The following is a 19,027-nucleotide window of genomic DNA, read 5'->3' as shown; positions in this document are numbered from 1 at the left end:
AAATTTGTGCTAGTCTTTATTTAGGGGAAAAAAGAGATTGTGGAGAGATGATGAAATGCATTTAAGAAAATAATGAAATTAAATATTTTGACATTTTCATTGTCTTGAAAATGCCGAATGTATTCTGCCCTAGTTAAAATGAGATATTTTGACTTTTAGAATTTTGCTTTTCTAAAAGTGATGGCCATTCAATTTTGGTATATATCAAGATGTCTAAGAAGAAATTTGATATATGTTGCACTTGCATCAATCCTTTTTCAAGAAAAGAAAGAAAGAAATGAATACTTTCAACTAGGATTTATGAATGAAAGAGCGATTGATGGAACTTTTGAGTGAAAGACTTGTGGCAAAATTTTGGATTTTCATAAGCACAACATATATTCATTCATAAAACTGGTAAATTTTAGATTCAACTATTCTTTTTTATCATTTCAGACTCAGTTGTCCCTCCTTTTTTAGCTAGCTCTACAAGTAGTAGCTCAAAGGTCACTTCTTTTATTTTCATGTAGAAACTTTTTCTTATAGGGAGGGGATCCATGAGCCAGACACATTCTCTTGTGTGATTATATTATATACTTTAGTTTATTTTTCATGTAGTATGTATAGACAAAGATATGAAAGGTTCACCAACTCTAAGCAAGTCATTAGGACGGTTTTTGCGTTAAGAAACTAAATAATGGTTTTCCATTCACAAATGACACTATAACTGTACCACTGCTATATCACGTTCCTAATGTTAAAAAAGTTAAAAAAAAAGTTAAAAAAAGCAGACTACAAATCTACTTCAAAGGTTCCTAATGAAAGGTTCACAACTATTTAAATTTTGTTTGGCAAGTTAAAAAAAGTTGAAGTTGAAATCAAGGAACTGAGAACAGAACAAAGCATAAGCATACTACAAATCTACTTCAAAGGAATTGGATGATCACTGCTGACTTAAAGTAGTGGCATTGGTTTCAAAGACAATTTGATGCAGAACAAAGCATAAATAGAGTACTAAAAGTATAAGGGCCTCTTTAGATCGATTCATTTTTGAGTTTATGCAAAACAATTTATGCAAATAAATAAACTTTTATATATTATTCATAAACTAGTCAATGAAGTTTATGAAAAACATCTTATCAAGATACAATTTTCGTTAATGAAAACTTATGAATTAACATAAAAGCTTATTTATTTGCAAAAACTATTTTTCATAAGCTTAAAAATAAGTCAATCCAAACGAGACGTAAGTAGACTAACTTAAAGTAGTGGCATTGGTTTTAAATTTGATATGAAGCTTAAATTTTCCTGATGCTTTAATTTTCATTTTAATTAGTCTACTTATGCTTTGTAGACTAATTAAAGTAGTGGCCTTATTTTCCTGGTTTTAAAGTAGACTACTTTAATATTCTAGCCACTCTTATTCCAGATGTTTCAGTGTCCTTTGTAAGCAGTAAAAGGAATATCATGGTTTAGTAGGTGTAGTCTCCTCTGTTGGTGGTAAATCTTGGATGGGAAATGTCCCTAACCAAATTTACCATGCTATATATATAATGACTTTTTGTTAACTTAATGAAAGTTGTTTTCACTGTCAAAAGAAAGATAATAATGAAAGTTGTTTTTTCTAGACTATACTTCAATGACAATTAGAGAGACTCATTCATTCACACAGTTCTTGGTGAATATTGATTTTACTCAACGAGACGGTTGCAGTCTGAATTGAAACAATGGCAAGAGGTAACAACAATGGAAGCAACGATGCAGCGTTGGATCCGAATTACATTCACCCATCCGAAATATGCAACTCAAATATGCATGAAATGGAGATTATAGAAAAAGTTTTTGTTACTCTCAAATACTGCAGACAATGTAGTCCAGGCCAGTGACTAATTCCAAGGATGGATGAACATCAACTATGGCAAGTTGGTCAATCACCAAAAGAAAGGGACTTAAAATTTATAAGGCTGAAATACTGTACCAAATCCAGGTTCGGAAGGATCATAACATAATACTTCGTTGCATTATACGACAGGAACCAGAAACAAGGCAGGTACTAAGATTTTAGTTCACGAAAGGAACCAATGAGAAATCAGATCGTAAAAGAGTAGAGAACCAACCCTTCTAGCGGATATAGACAATCTGACATCAGCGATATGACTTCAGGCATCCTGAATTATGAATAGAGGTAACCAAGAGTTCTCATCTACATCAGATCTCAACTGGCTTAATCAAGATAATTGTATTAGAATGCGATTAGTAGTGCGGAATAAATGGACAAGACAAGTATATTGCAAACTTGGTGAATATTAAAAACCAAAGGTCCAAAACACAAACTAACAAATAGGTATAATATAAAGTTAGCATTGAACACAATTATAGCACACACTACATGATTATGCAGATTTCCTTCGACTTTCTGGGTATGCTGCTCACTACTTGGTTTTCTTTGGCGCTCTACATAAAAGAGATAAAGTTAGAGGACAACATCATTATTCAAATGCTCTACATAAAAGAGATAAAGTTAGACGGCAACACCAGTAACACGGAAATTCTACCGAACTCACCGCTGATTTAAACATGCACTTAGTGTCTACATTATTCAACATGTTTTCTATTTACCTCTTAATTAATAATAATAATAATAATAATAATAATAATAATAATAATAATAATAATAATAATAATAATAATAATAATAATAATAATAATAATAATAATAATAATAATAATAATAATAATTTAAGGTTCTTTCACTGACATTGCAAAAGGGACCAGGAAACCAAAAGCTTATCTGCCTATGCCTGCTACACTACCCTTTTAAAATTAACCGATTGTTCATTCCTTATGCAGCAAATAGCTAATGTCAATCAACCAAATCTTCAAAAAGATCATGCAAGTAAAAAGCTAAATAAATTAAGCACAATTTTTTCTTAATTTGTGCACCGAGACAAAGTTTACAATGACCTACATAGCAGCACAAAGTTCATAAAAACAGCAAATCCAACAATCTCATGGTAGCAGCTAATGAAACACAAGAGAGAATAGGGAAACTACCACTACTTACAGAACAATATATGTTATCATAAATTGAAAGTTGACATGTTGCAGAAGCCCTTGAACACGGGGTTAATTGTTTTCAGAATAAATTTTGCTAACATAATGTGATAACTTTGTAGGCCTTCAAATGCAAAGTCACGCATCGTACAAGTTTAAAGGTTTGATGAAAGGCAGCCTGGACATTTGAAACTGTTTCCATCGGAATATAGAAATGATCACAATCGGTAATATCTTCTCTTTTCAACTTTGCTAAGGTTTCAGCCCATTGTATGGAACAATAAGTGGCATAGGTTATATCAAATAGTAAAAGATCTTCAAGATTTGGACATTCATCTGTAAGGAGAATAAGATCATCATCTCGTTGAAAGCGAATAACTTTCAAATGTAGGGTTGAGTGAGGGTAATCTTATGACTTCAATATTAAACTCCTCACCCAAATTGAGAAAAAGAAAACCGAGCTTAAGACATTCTGTTAAGGTGGTGCGGTATTCTTGATCAAGGATTCTTTTCTTGCTTTTTTTTTTTACCACAAAGCAACAAAAGGTTTAGGGTGAGAAGAAGTTTGTGTATTTTGGGTTACCAAGAGACCCCTTTATATAGGAATTTGACCTTATTGCTTGCTTCTAAAGCTATTGGAGACTTGGCCTCCAAGCCAGCACTCGAGTAAAGGACTTTCTTGCTCTCATGGAACTATCTTACTACAATATTAAACACTATAAAAAGAACTTATTTTAACCTTAGTTACTAAAAATATTTGATCATGGTATATAACAAAATTGATACATCTTTTTATACAATTAAGAGCCTTAGAAAATCGGATAAATGAGTGTTCGTGTTTCCGCTCACAATAAATAGAGTTTTCTAGTATGTAGTTAGTTTTTTTTCTTTTCGGTTCGGTTACCGCAGTTTGCATTGGATTAGACATGAACACTCCTATGCCACACATATATGATGTCTTCAGAGTATGTGTCGCCAGCAACCTATATCTTTCTCCTTCTCTTCATTTTAAAAAATCTCTCTCCTTCTTCTCTTCTTCTTTCTACATGCATCTTTACGTTTTATGAGTGCATTAACGACCGTCCAATAAAAAACCGCCCCGATCTTGGCCGGTTTGATATAAGACCATCGGTTTTTAAAGTCTTTCCAAACAAGACACAGCTTTAGTTTACGGTCCAACCAGTTGATCCGGTTCAGTTTTGTTAAAACCACCATCTGTAATAAAAAACCCTAGTTTTAGGTGCAAGGAAGAAGAAGAAGAGTTTGCAAACAAAAAACGAAAGAGACAAGGCAATGGACTTTCATGACGATTGATAATCAGTTAATTTGTATGATACAATCTAATCTCACTTTGTAAATATAGGGTTCTTGTAGGTGGTGACCAATTGCTGCTTCTTTGAGATCGTTTCAACTGTTAGTTGCTGAGACCAGCGGATGTCATTTTGGTCATCGCCATCGTTTAATACCATTTTCGACTGTGCCGAGAATGTTAAGAGTCCAGGTATATATACATCCTACTTGTGCTGAGTCGTTTCAACCTTCAAATGTGAAAAGTAAAACTATTTTTTTTATAGCAAAAGTAAATAAGTAAAACCAATTTAAGTTCACTAAAATCCCTTTAAACATTATACTTGATGGTTGTCTGATCAAGATCTTATAGTTCAAATTTAAAGTCGATATTTTAAGAATTATAATAAAATAAAAATAAAATCTCGAGCATATCATGAGCATGACTGCAGGAAATAGCTAACCAGATTCCAGTTGGTTGCATTTTCTGTTCATTTCTGCTATATACTTAATGATTAAGTTTTTTTCCTTTAATTTTACACTTTCAATGCCTTTGTCTCTCTCTGATTAAGCTATAAACAAAATGATATAATTGATTGTATTTAGTTCACAAGAGACAAATTAGTCGACCTTTTATTATCATTTTTATTATTAATATTAATATTAAAAAAATGCTAACAAATATCGTTAAAGCATTTGTTCCGAATTATAAAATTCATAATATAACAAATAACGCATAACACATTGTTGATAATAAGAAATCATGGCAGTATTTTTTGAATTGAAATTACAATATTGATTTTTATTTTTATGAACATCTTAAAATATTTTGTTAAATACATGGACAATCATACTAAGAAAGTACAATGATCAAACATAGATCTTCTAAACTTCTCCGATGCAACAACACATTCCTGTGTTTGCTAAACAGTTGCCACCTCTAGGGTAGCCCTTTCCTGTACAAAACTGGGTACAAGGACCCGTTTTACCAGAACATATTCCGAAAAAACAATGTAATGTTTCGTCTACTCCTGCATCAATAAAAAAAAGGCCATTAGAAATATGATACATATCTTAAAAAGACATAGGTTCCTAAAACTTGAATTAAAAAATATTCATTTCAAACGCCATTCTCATTCTCATACTCTACAATTTTAAGACTTTTAATTGAAAATTGAACAAAATTGAGTTACATAACTAGTTTGTTACCTGCAACTGAAGCAATGCATGCAATTGCAAAAAAAGTGAAAAGGAGGAGATTGATATGAGTTTCCATTTTATCTTGATTTTAATTTTAAATTTTGAATGGTTTACACGAAACACTTTGCAACATAGGCTACTTATAAGATAACTAGGGAAGTCATTGCATTTTTTTTAATTTAAGTAAATTTTAATTTTAATATAAGATAACCACAATTGTTTTCTTTTTCTTTTTTGCTTTTGACTGATTCTTCTTTACTTTTGACCTCAATTATTACTTTGTATTGTACTACTGCTAGTAATTTATTCCATTCAAACGTGAATGGTACAAATAGAAAATATTTATTGACAAAAATTAGTAATTTTTTACTTTTTAAAAAAATAAAATTGACATAGTTTTTAAAACATAATTGATCCATTTAATTTGGACAAGTGCATGTTTTGGTCCAACTTAGACCTGTTAAATAACCTCGTATTGCATACTAGGGATGGCAAAGCGGGTCGGCCCGCCCCGTTTAGGCTCGCCCCGTCTAAGCCAGCTAAAAACGAGACGAGACGAGCCGAGTCAAAATTAGTGACCGAGTCCAAAATCTCACCCTGCCCCGTTTAGTGGCGGACTTGCGAGTTGGCGGGCTGGCCCGCCAAACAAAAAAAAAATTTTGATTTTTTTTTACAACTTAATTGTTACAAAAAAAAACTATGTTGCTTTTATAATTAAAAAAATAAAAAGAATAGGTGGCAAATAAATTTGTGAAAAACAAGATAATTAACAAATTATCGAATTCAACATTATAATTAATAGCAAAATAAGGCAAATGCGCAACATTAATCAAATCATAAAATAAATCCAAAAACCAAATTAAATTCAAAAGGATAAAATAAGTCTCAAAATAAATTTACTCAACAACCAAGATAAATCGAAAAACATAAAATAAGTTCCAAAATAAATCCAACAACCAAAATAAATCCAAAAGCATAAAATAAGTCTCAAAATAAACTAAACAACCAAAGATAAATCCAAAAGCATAAAACAAATCTCAAAATAATCGCAGCAACAACATAATTCTTTTATTAAGTCAATCAACTCCAAGTCAATCATCATCTAAGTTATGAATATATGGTGCACCTCCTCCTCCTCCTCCTCCTGTTGTCGTCGTAGCATAATTGTTTCCAACGAGTTAAGCGGGCCGCCCCGCCCCGCCCAGTGCCCGCCCCGCTTTTCAACAAGACGAGCCGAGCCGAGCCAACTATAAAAAGCGAGTTCAAAACTTTGACTCAGCCCGCCAAAAATAGCGAGCCAAATGGGCCGGCCCGGCGGGTCAAGCCCGTTTTGCCACCCCTATTGCATACTGTCTTCCGGTCAAAACATACCATACACCCTATTATCCAAATACACACTAGCAGCTCATTTTTCTCATTTAATTTACAAAGTTTTTTTTTCTCTTCAGATCTAGCCAACCCCAAAACATTTTTTTATGACTTTAACTCTGACGTGTTTATTTATTTTTTTTATAAAAAAAACTGATAGGCCAGTGTCAGGTCACTTTCCGTTAGCTTCATCTAACAGCACAGACTAAAAGTCTTAACATAAGATTTTATAAGGACTAAAAAACACAATTTTTAAATATATGGACTAAACAAAATTTCGTATATTTTCTTTTAAAAAATACAAATTTCATATATTTATACAGATTAAAATCTTAATTAACTCAATGTTAAATAGTAAAAAGGTTAAGTAAATTCAAAAAAAAAATGGTTAAGTGGTCATTTTTTTAAGGTTTGTAGGGGTGAAAGTAAAGTTGTAGGGTGCAAGATAAAACTTCCTGCAAAATCAGGTATGACTAAGCCCAGCTCATATAACCATTTTCATAAAATGAGAAAAATGATAAAGTGTGGTTAAATATAGAGTAAATTACACTCATCTCCTTTAAGAGAAACTTGAATTACACTCATCTCCCTTTTTATAATATACACTCCCTCCCTTGAAAGTAAAAACCTAAATAAATTATACTCCACTAAGGGATGTTTGGATTACAATCCCCTCCCCTAATCGTTATTTACGCACTACATTTTAATCCATTTTTACATAAATAAATATTTTTATGATATTTACAAATTTTGATCCACCATTAAAGATAAAATCATTCTTTTTTTCTAATTTCAATGTCAATGATAAAAACAATTTAATTATTTTATTATTAGCTTAATGACTTAGAATATAAAATACATTTTGTATTGTATCATATTTTATAATAATTAATGAAACTGTATGTTAATGATGTTGTATATAAAAAATGGTGAAAAATATGATTCGAATTTTCATTATAATAAATTGGATCCGCAACCTTTTCCACTGTGTCCGGTGTGAGTTATATTTTCGTTGCTATACTATTAAAAATATTAAGGGATGAAAGCATATATTTTATAATTAGAGGGGTGGTAAATGTAATTCCAGCTTCTTTTAAGGAAGGTGCGTCTAATTTTTGTTTTCTAATATGTTTTACTTAAGAGGGAAGGAAAGTGTATATTTTGACATAAGATGGGAGAGTAGTGTAATTTAAATATCACTTAGGAAATGGGAGTGTGATTTAGTCTTAAATATATAGATTTGATCAACTAAACAATTGGGTCAAATGATTAATGAACTCTACAAAATGAAGAATTGTCTATGAGGACCCGAGTTTGATTCCTGCAACCTTTCAATCTATGTGTGAAACAACTTTTGATCAGACTCTATTTACCTCATAATCAGATTTTGGATTATCACGAACTCTTCCTCTAAAAAAATCAAAGAAAAAAAATGAACAAGACTTATTGAAAACAAATAAATAATTACCATGCCATTTTTGTGATTTTATCAAGTTATTAGTTTGTTAGGTCTATTATCACAAAAAATATTTTAAGCAAAATGCTGACAAAAATAGTCTTAAGACATTGTTTATTTAAAGAGTAAAAAGAAATAATTTTTATATAGAAACTTGAGCACTTTATTTTTTTGCAAAGTATAGAAATTTATGTATTTGTTTTTTATCAAGTAGTTTAGAAGTCAGAAATTTATCTTTAAGACGGATAAATAGGATGTTCATAGTTTGAACCAAAAAGTACATATATATTATGTATTGTCTCTAATAACTGAGTTAAACTCACATGGGACTAGAAACTTTTGCACTTATAACTACGACAATATTTCACTTGTATTTCTCATAGCTATTGTTCTTAAGATATTAGCTTGATACACGAGCTTATTGCCCAAATTTCATTTTTATTTATGATAATTGTCATTTTGATGCTTAAATGTGTAACGAATAGCCATAATAGCACATTAACATATGAAAATTTACTTGTTCAAAAAACATATGAAAATTTCAAAATAGTTTTTGATTGTGCATTATGATAATTTCAATATTGTAATTATACCTAAAAAGGTTAGAATTTTAAAAAAAAAAAAATTAGTCAAAATAGTCATTAAAATGCTTCGTTAATATTTTCATGTTGATCCATCAATAGATTTTATTGGTTATATTAGTAATAATAAGTACTTACTTACTATTGTACCGGTCTCTCTAATTAAAAAGAGTTAATGTCATTACTATTGTACCGGTCTCTCTAATTAAAAAGAGTTAATGTCAGCGTTAAAATGATATTTTTTATTTTTTTTATACATTGATGGATTAGTGTTACTTCATACTCTTAGAGCATCTACAATGGAGATCTAGGTCTTAAATGGGTCTCACATGGACACATCACTTTTTAATAATTTTTTAATAATAGTATTTAATAGGTATTCAACCACTCCAATGGAGATCCTCAAACAAAGGGTCTAATTGGGTCCCACAAATATTATTTAATAGCCACAAAAATTATTATTTTAATAAAAAATGATGTGGACCCATTTAAGAATGGGGTCTTAAGTTAAACCTTGGATCTTTTAAGACCTTCAATTTTTTTCTTACCGGATCTTAAACGGTGAAGGCCTCACCATAGTCCATAGATGCTCTTAAATGACCAAAATGATATTTTTATTTTTTTATATTTTTGACCAAGCACTAGACTTGTTTCTCTCCCACTCTTCTTCTCGCCTCACGTCTCTGTTCTTCACTCGGTCACTCCTCCCGCCGCTGGTTTCTCTTCTCTCGCCTCTTGTTGTCAGAAAAGATAAGGTAAGCCAATCAATTCTCTAATTTCTTGTTTTAGGGTTTCAGAATTCGGAATTCGATCAAATTTGATATATTATGCTTTACTCTAACACATTGTATATTATTCAATTTCAAACGTCTTAGTTAGATTTGATCAAATTTGAATATACATGTCTTTACCGTCAATGCCCTTTAACCGTTTGTTGAAATGTTTCTCCTCATAATAATATAATATGTTTCCAAGTTTTAATTATCCGTGCTTACCTAAAAATAGGTCTGTCATCAATAATTTGAATCATAATTTCTTTGAAATTTTAGCCACGCCAATATCGAAAGAGGCACGTGTAGCGCATTAATGCTGGTGGCAATGAGAAAAGGGAATCTTTGAGATATTGTTGAAAATTCAGCCTTCATTGTGGACCGCCCTAGCCACCTAATTGCGGCATTTGGGTTGTCTTCATTGCCTAGAGATATGGTCTGTGTAGTGTTTGTGAAGCTTGGGCAGCCCTCTCCTAACAAGCCGGTCTTGTAAGGTTGAATTAGGCCCAACCCGAATTCTATGAGTTATTAATAGGAAAGTGGAGAGAGGAAATCTTATCTTGGAGAATATTTTTCGGTTAGAAATAGGTAGAGAGCACTAATCCTCTGCAAAGTGGTTGCTCTGTGGTTGAGGAACCAATTCCTCGGTAAATCCTTCAATAATACACACTGCCTTACTCATTTCTATCTTATTTTATTCTCTCTGTTTTGCTCTGGTTTCCTAACACTTTGATTGGGAACTTTGTTTTGTATCTGATTGGATTTATAGCTTCTAAATTCTGATATATCTGCTGAAATAGTGGGGGTGGTTTAGGCTGTAGCTCATTCTTTACAATTGTATCAAGCCAAGGCAACAAGGTTTTTTATGGGTTAAAATCTGAATGTTCTTTTTAGTTTTTAGCTACCTGAGTTGAAACTTTTTGTCATTCAAGTGATTTAGAATTGTGCCCCTACATCCTCCAATCATCCCATAGTATTAAAACAAACAAATGTAACCAAAACATCAAGGCTTTTGTGCTTTTTTATTTATCATACACTTCATCACCTACGAAAATATTCATATAGTTTCAGATGATTTTAATCATCATCCTTGTAGGAATTACTCTGATTATTTTGTTCCACATAGGTTTTTATGTCTTGTTCAACATCCTTTTTCCCTTCTTTCTTTTATTTTTAATGCTTGACTATTCTAATTCGGTTGTTATGTGTGACTTATTGCAGATAAAGACCCTGCTACCACACTTTGCCTTTTTGACGACTTTATTGTTCTTTACTTGGTTAGCCGACCCCTCCAAGGTAAACAACTTTGACTGCTATTGGCTACTGTATTTTTTACTGTTCAGAACTTGATAGATCGCTTGATGTTATATTGCATTGCAAAATTATTATACCACACTTCTTTTGCCTTAAGCTATTACCAGGATTTTATTTTAATTTTTGTTTATGGCATTCTTGTAAGGGTAAAAGTAATATGATAGGGTTTTCTTACTGGCTCTGGTAATGCAATTTTCTAAATGAAGTCTTATATTTTTTTTACATTTTAAAGAAAAACTTGAAGCACTTTTGTTTTTATATACTCCCTCCGTTTCAAAATGAATGTCACTTTACATTTCCAATACAACTTTAATTTTTTTCTTCCAACTTTACCCTCAATAAATACTCCAATTTTTCTCTCACACAATTTTCAATGCAATTTAAGTTTGTCTTTTTCTTATAAAGTAAGGGCAGTTTAGTAAAAGTGTTATGTCTAATGATTATTTCATTCCATTTCTTAATTCATGTGCAATTGGCTAAAACGACACTCATTTTGAAACGGAGGGAGTATATAATTATTATTATAATTTTCAAACTATTAAAAACAATTGTAACAACCCACATTTTCCCATAGTTAGATATTTCATGCCTACAACCTTAATGACATTAACTTATGTGAATTAGAGGAGAAAACAATTAGTGAACAAAGAATTCAAATCAAGCCCAACATAAATTTAGGCCCAAAAACTTAGAGAAGAGACACAATTGGGATAGTGGTGATTGACAAAGGACGTTATAGTAACTTCATGTTATAATTTTCATACATGTATTAACAAAACCTCATTATTTTTCTCATTCAACTCCAAAATCAGAAAAGAACACAAGTTCTTCTATACACCACAACAAACCACCAATTCTCAAAATTATATTCTTCCACCATTCCAACTTGAAGCACTTGATTACAAAGTCAGGAAGTTAGAAACAAAGAGGAGCTTTTGAATCAGGGTTCAATTGATGAGGAGAAATTGGGAAATAAAGCTTAGAGCAAAGAATTAGAGAAAGGGTTCGCATCAAAGGAAGAGTTAAGGAGCTAGCATCACCATCTCATTTATCAATTAAGGTGGGTTTCCTTCACTTTTCTAATTGAATATCCATTTAAGTGTAAAATGGGGTTTAGGGTTGAATAGAAAAAGAAAAGGGATTTTAGTGATTTATCATGACTTTGAGTATTAAGAGTAGTTATGGGATCACAAAATTGCATGCATGAGCATACATTCCTGAAATTATTGAATTAGATTTATGAAGTTGCTTGAATTTAATGAATTTATAGTTGTAATTTGTTGATTGTGTGAGAAGAAGTCCTTAAAAATTTATATGCATGTGTATTGATATGTTAATTGATTCACTACTTGAACCTTATTTGGCTACTCGTCATTGATTGATTAACATGTGTTAAGAGAGTTTTTGAATTGGGTAAATGTTTGAATTGGGTAAATGTGGATATTGAGTAATATTGCAATTCTGGCCCTGTTTTTGAATTTCAGGATACACCTGTAGTATTTCGATCAAATCTTTTCCCCTATAACTCCATTTTATACGATTCTTGCTCTTGTGGAAAATAGACTAAATTTCATAGTATTTGGATTAGTATTGATGTCTAAAAACGTGTTTGAAGTTACGAGTTTGCTGTAGTCCTCACTGTTCCCTAACCTTAATTGCATAATTTTATGCTTATTTTTGGGACTAGACCTACTTAAATGATAGCTATTATATAATTGTTCCAGGGTTATGTGAAACAAGAATTATGACAGTATTTCTTCAAAAAAAAAAAAAAAAAGAATTATGACAGTAAAGTTGAGGAAATGAATGATTTATGTGTATAGAAAATACTTATATATTATGCATATACTTACATTGAATTAATGCTTGTATGTGTGTGTGTTTGAGTGGGAGTATTGGGATTCACCCTAGCTAGGTGGATTCTCCGTCTACGACGGGACGTGTAAGAAGGGGTAAACGAGGCACCGTTTACCAGAGTTAATCTATCTCCGTCTTACTCTTACCAAATGATTCATTAGAGATAATTGACTTGTTAGTGATCGTTCTAATGTAACGGTCATTTATGTTCATAAGACGGTTAGTTTAGGTTGTCGGAGTTTTCCCACCTTCGATAACTTATACAATTATTTATATATTTATTAATTATAAGTTAAGATTAAGTGAATGCATAATAATGTAATTACTGTAAGTAATTAACTGATGAATTTCTCTGCTTACATTTAAATTTCTTATCAATATTTTATGTTTTAAATTGTGAATTTTGTTCAATGTTGAGATTATGTTTTATCTCAATTGGAAAGTTCACTGAGATAGTCAATATCTCACCCCATGTTGATTTCTATTTTTTCAATTATAAACCATTTCAAAGTATCAAGAGAGCCGAATCACAGTCAGAGTCTAGTTTAGGTTTTATCTCAAATGCTGCATTTCAAAGAGTGTCAATTATGTATTTATAACTATTTTGTAAATGTTTTCTATAATGCAAGACATTCTGTTTATTTAATTTGAATTTTTAGACTAAATTTTTAAAGTAAATTCCTATTTGAGATGAAATGTTTTAAATTCTTAATGTCAAAAGTGAGACGTTACAATAATTATAGGCATATATTGCTTATAATTTTGAACTTTTTGAAGTTAGTTATGTTTTGTACTTTTTCAGTTTTTTGCTAATTTGAATGCCGAAGTCAATTTTATTTTCATCTTGCCTCTAAGCAAGATGTTTATTTTTATCATATAATATGCACCCTGTGTTCTGGAAGTTGAGCTGGTGAGCGTCTCTCTTGTTCTTCAGAGTTTCATCACCGAGGGGGGAATAAGAGAATGAACAAAGGTGGACCAGGTGGAGGTGGGCCCACTGCAGCAGCAGCGGCAGCTGCTGCTCAGAAACAGAAGACGTTGTTGCAGAGAGTGGAAGGTGATATCGCCAACATTGTGGACAATTTCAGCCACCTCGTCAATGTTGCCAGGGTATGTACATATCTTCATTTTCTGTATTTTCCATTTTGACAGTGTTTTCAAATGAAAGTTAGTATGAACACTGAGATGCCGGATGTGGTTATTGGTATATATTTCATCCAAAATTTAGTAAGTATTGAGTTTTGGTTTTTCTTTGTACATGTAAACTTGAGTCCTATTTTGATACCATATGGATTTCATTGATTTGATAAGTGATGATCCATGTACTGTGTAATTTCACCTTGCACAATGGTGTTGATGATATCAATTATTCTGAAATTCCGTTGTTGAGTTATCTATTGGAATTGGAATTGGAATTGGGATTTTGCTTATATCCCAAACCCAATGGTGGTCTTTTGAACAGTGCACATTTTGAGTCCCATTTTGAAGTAATGTTTTGCTATTTCTTGGTTTTCTTGTAATTATACTAAATGCATGCATTATGCAACTATGTAATCATTTGTAAAAAAGTTATACACTGTCCTTGAAGGTATATGGGATAAGTTTGAGCTTTCAATTGTTTGTGTCGCGGACATGCTGAATAAAATCAGGTGTAGGAATTAAGATAGAAAAGAGTGAGTGAGAGACGACACTAAGGATGACTAACCGATTTGTCTTATAGAATCATTTAAGGTGAAAAGAACAAATAAAATATGCTTGTTCATCGAGAGGCTGAAACAATGAGAAGATGCAACTAAAGGCGCAGTGAAAGACATCATGGTGAAAGAGTCACTTATGCTATAATCTATCTTGAAATATCTTGAGAGATGCCATCTGCATTGAGGATATGTTATGATTTAACATTTTTGGTTGTTTGCCACTGGCTTACACGGTTATAATAGAAGGTTGGGAGGGAGTTTAAGGATAACGATAATCATGGTGTATTGAGAATGCCAATGTCAGATTTAGTCTTTGAGTTGACTTTCTCTGAGAAAAAGATTACAGTGTTTGTTTCATCAACATTGTCAAGTTTATAAATGGCTCTGAATAGAAAAGAGTCGGTTGTTTGTCATCGTGTCTCTTATCTTTATGTTCAGGGATTAAACATATATAAACATGTATATCTTTCTTATTGCTTATAACATCTTGTCCTTAGTTTTTATAGCTCCGAGAAAATGGTGTATGTCGTCACTTCTGTTGACTAGTTATTTCTTCTTGTCAAACACAACTAATTGTTTTGATTTCCTGGCACTCTAAATATGTGCATAATGCTCAGTTTGTTGTTAACATCATACAACCTTGCTTGTACTCTTGCAGGTAAATGATCCACCTGTTAGAAATTCACAGGAAGCTTTTATGATGGAGATGCGTGCTGCTAGGATGGTAAGACTACAGCTCTGTTGATTCTTATGCTTCTGTGCAATTATATTGCAAAGGCTGTTTTATATGGGTTTTGTGCATCGATATTCTCAGTGTTACTGTGGACTGGTGAGAGATTTGCTTGTCAGTACTCAGTACCTTACTACCTATAAGAGTGGTTGATTGTGTCTGACATAACTGGACATGTCATTATTTTGTGAAGCATATTTTAAGCAACACTGTTAGATAGAGTTGAATAATAATCGCGTTTCTCCATTGTTCTGGTCGTTTGTCATGTTTAGTGTTGGGCTATAACTGCAATAATTGGAAGATTTGGATGGGATAGAAATTAGAAAGTGTGTTTATAAAATTTTAAATAGATAGACTAAAAAAGGTTAAAATTAAATGTCACATGAAATGTTAAAAGGGCGTAAAATATAAATTTATAATTTTCCTCCATTGTAGTCCCTCTCCTCCCCCTCGTGAACCAAACAAGAAGAGTTCTTTTCCCTTTCCTCTCCTCCTCCCCTCCTACAACCACTTAGAATGTAAATATTAGGACCTTCTATTAAAATGACTCCTCTCTGTCGAGCCAAACAGACCCTTGGCATTATCGTGATATTTTTCTCATTTTTTGATATTGATGTGAATGACACAGGTCCAAGCAGCTGATTCGCTACTTAAGTTGGTATCGGAGCTGAAGCAGACTGCAATATTTTCAGGATTTGCTTCCCTTAATGACCATGTAGAACAAAGAAGGGTTGAGTTTAACCAACTGGCAGAAAAAACAGACCACACATTATCTACGGTTGGAGAGGAAGCTGCAGCTAGCCTGAAAGAACTTGAATCCCATTATTCCTCATCTGCACAGAAGACTATTCAAGATGTACAACCCTAGTTGAGACCAAATCATTGTTGCTTGCATCTGTGACTTGATGTAAGATATTTTAGTATAAAAGTAGGTTGTATTTTTTTGTTTAATGATAGTGAATCTCAACGCAGTGGTTAGAGACAGTTGTTTGTGTGACTTGGAGGTTGTAGGTTTGTGGAATCAGACTCTTGCAAGGGTGCCCCTACAAATTTACAACAGATTTGCTATCTTTTTTGGATTCTTCAAGTTTGTCAACTTTTAATTTAAAAATATTTATAATTTCCTTGTTTGGATGACTGTATGTATAATTTCCCACAAATCCACATATCCATCCAATCTAGTGCCAGGTACTCCCTTCGGTCTAGATTATAATTATATGAAGGGGAAAAAAAGTCAAACGAAGTATATGTATCGGGTTCAATTTGTTAACCAAATACATCAATTTTAACTTTTTTTTTTTTTGCTCATATTTGAGATCGGAGTGGTATTTTATTTCTCTGACCTCGCCTGTATTCCTCAACTCTTGGGTCTATAACATAATTTTTCTCATCAATTGCTGACTCATTTTGTTGCGAGTCCCTTTCAATTACTGGATTCTGTTGTATGCCCATTTCAATCACCGATGCCCTTGCAATGCACTAGCGTCTTTTACATCATCCCTGCTTATGAAAAGCATAATAAATTAAGTTTTGTTGAATCCAATATTTGAATTTTGGACCAAAGGATTTGAGGCCTTAAAATTGATCAACTAAGCTAGATAAATATTGATTAGGGTATTACTTTTCCCACCCTATAGGTTTCTCGCGCGCCCTGCGTTTTTTCCAAAAATGCCCTTGTGCATTTCGGATTTTAAAATCCGAACAATTCTTATATATAATCAACCATCAGACTCTCTCACATTTCAGCAGTTTTGAGTTTTGCTTTTAAAAACAACAAAAAAACTAAGTAAAAATGTTAAAAACCTGTCAAATAAAATCATAAAAATATAAAAATAGCACCAAAAAATTCTTAAAATCAAATAAAACTAATGCAAATTTTTTCGGATTTTTCTGAGAATATGAAAAATTAAAAAAAATGAAAAATGGGTCTAAACGATGGAATTTTGGATTTTGAGGGGCGGTATGGGAGTCATGGTCCTTGAATTTTTTTCTGATTTTCTGGGAAAGTTTCGGAGCAATCCGATCAAGTAGCCCGAAAACCCGATTTTTGACTAAGAACGGGTAACAATGACCCAAAAACAGAAGGATGAGAGTTAGGAAGATTAATATTGTCTCTAAAATGACTATCCATGTTACAAATATGTTTAGAACTTGTGCTGATACAGTTCGGAATATATAATCCAAACTGTTTTACCTTGAAAAATGGTGTTTAGGGGGGTTTCCGGATTATGTAATCCGGAAACATCATGTAACGCGCCCTATTTTTTGAAGTTTTCGGATTACAAAATCCGGAAAAATCCGTAACTCCATTTTTCACCCTATAACAAAGGAAAACACCATTCCGGATTATGAAATCCGGAAACCTCAAGGGCATTTTTGGAAAAAATGCAGGGCGCGCGAGAAACCTGTAGGGTGGGAAAAGTAATACTCTATAGATTATTAGTATGTCATTTTATATATTTATAGCTAAATTGATTTATTTTGAGGCCTTCTTCTAACCCAAAATATATATTTATAGCTAAATTGATTTATTTTGAGGCCTTCTTCTAACCCAAAATCTTGAGACCTATAACACTTGCTTGTCGGCTTGGCCCTTGGGCCGGCACTGATAGTTACTTGAACAACATTTATTCCAATGCGTCTAGTGAATTAAAGCCTAACTATCTCTAGACCTTTATCGGTGGTAACAAGATTCACTACCCAAGATGGTGGAATTTAGCCTGGGAAAGGCTAGTTGTTTCCCATCATGGGAAAACTGTTTTTTAACCAATAGATCATATGATGTGCATAACTTTATGGTAGGCCGGCTGCACTAGATTTTTTCTGCAATCATATTCATCCTGTTCACAAACCCAAAAGGAAAACACAATGTCAGTAACCGTATTGTTCCATCATTTTCGTTTCTTCCTTCTGCAAGTGTTCCAATAACCAAGCTTTGCCATTTTCATGGGGCTTCTTATTTCTTCAATTGAAAAACCCACCAAAAACTTATTTTATTTCCTTGTTTCCATAATTATTTTATTTGCTTGTTCCATTCATTAATTCATAATTATGCTGTTTTTTTTAGGTTTCCTTCTTCTTCTTCTTCTTCTCATTAATTCATAATTCGCCACTTCTTAATTTCTCAGATTTAACTTTAGCTTTTGAAAATATTTGAGAAAAAAAGAAATTGATGAATATAAAGAAAAAAATCATGGTGACAGTAACTTTCTCTTTAAATCTCAGAAGTAATTGACACCCATGATTACAATTTGCTTTCTAGAAATTTAAAGAGTCTCCTCCAATTGCAATTTTCTATCGTCGCAGAATAATGGACAGATTGTGGTAGTTGTTGTTGCCGTGATTTTCCAGATCTGGACATTTTCTACTTGTGGTTTTCTAGATCTGAACTTGTGGAAAGAAAAATTGGTGAAGATGAAGATTCCATTGAAGAACACATGAAGATAAATATTTAAATTTTAATTAAAAAAATTATCTGAGTTAACATGTTAATCTGGGTTTCAATGAATAAATTCCAAAGAGTTTGAAGGTTTGATGTTTTTCAGGTCACCGATTGTGAAGTGGTTTGATGTTGGTGGTGGGGACATGGAAGAGAGGGGATGAAAGATAGTGGAGTATAAAATTAATCTAGTGTTGAAGGAGTATGGTAAGAGTATTTGATCCAATGGTTAAGACTTACTTTCCTATGGTGGGAAACAACTCCTCTTTCCCATACTAAATCCCACCACCGAAGA

The 19,027-nt window shown here is 32.4% G+C and overlaps 1 protein-coding gene and 1 long non-coding RNA gene across 4 annotated transcripts; one reads left to right on the top strand and one right to left on the bottom strand.

Annotated features, from left to right (window-relative positions):
• Positions 1–5,004: 5,004 nt before the first annotated feature.
• Positions 5,005–5,662, bottom strand: LOC146948772 (uncharacterized). The gene is made up of 2 exons (XR_015025353.1): positions 5,530–5,662; positions 5,005–5,351 (listed from the first exon to the last, which is right to left on the bottom strand). It is a non-coding gene; the product is annotated as an uncharacterized LOC146948772 (long non-coding RNA).
• A 3,887-nt stretch (positions 5,663–9,549) lies between these two features.
• Positions 9,550–16,435, top strand: LOC146948771 (mediator of RNA polymerase II transcription subunit 22a-like). 3 transcript variants are annotated; one of them, XM_085744976.1, is made up of 6 exons: positions 9,550–9,680; positions 10,917–10,991; positions 11,822–12,069; positions 13,801–13,976; positions 15,222–15,287; positions 15,922–16,435. In XM_085744976.1, the coding sequence occupies exons 4-6, from the start codon at positions 13,830–13,832 to the stop codon at positions 16,159–16,161; spliced, it is 453 nt and encodes a 150-aa protein (XP_085601102.1). In that variant the 5' UTR covers positions 9,550–9,680; positions 10,917–10,991; positions 11,822–12,069; positions 13,801–13,829; the 3' UTR covers positions 16,162–16,435. The 3 variants fall into 3 exon arrangements, with proteins under 3 accessions (XP_085601102.1, XP_085601103.1, XP_085601104.1); XM_085744977.1 differs by having other exon boundaries at positions 13,722–13,976; XM_085744978.1 differs by lacking the exon at positions 11,822–12,069.
• Positions 16,436–19,027: the final 2,592 nt, after the last annotated feature.

The sequence above is a fragment of the Medicago sativa genome, chromosome 2 (genome assembly GCF_051527215.1).
Source record: "Medicago sativa cultivar Bolivia chromosome 2, Bolivia_mono, whole genome shotgun sequence".
Taxonomy (NCBI): domain Eukaryota; kingdom Viridiplantae; phylum Streptophyta; class Magnoliopsida; order Fabales; family Fabaceae; genus Medicago; species Medicago sativa.
Note: the sequence above shows the minus strand (reverse complement) of the source record. Positions and strands in the feature narration are given on the sequence as shown.

What these genes read in the sequence shown, in the direction of transcription:
- LOC146948771 (XM_085744978.1), top strand. Translation starts at nt 13,830, where the DNA reads ATGAACAAAGGTGGACCAGGTGGAGGTGGGCCCACTGCAGCAGCAGCG. An exon ending in ACCTCGTCAATGTTGCCAGG is followed by an intron (nt 13,977 to 15,221) that starts GTATGTACATAT and finishes GTACTCTTGCAG; the next exon opens with GTAAATGATCCACCTGTTAG. An exon ending in AGATGCGTGCTGCTAGGATG is followed by an intron (nt 15,288 to 15,921) that starts GTAAGACTACAG and finishes TGAATGACACAG; the next exon opens with GTCCAAGCAGCTGATTCGCT.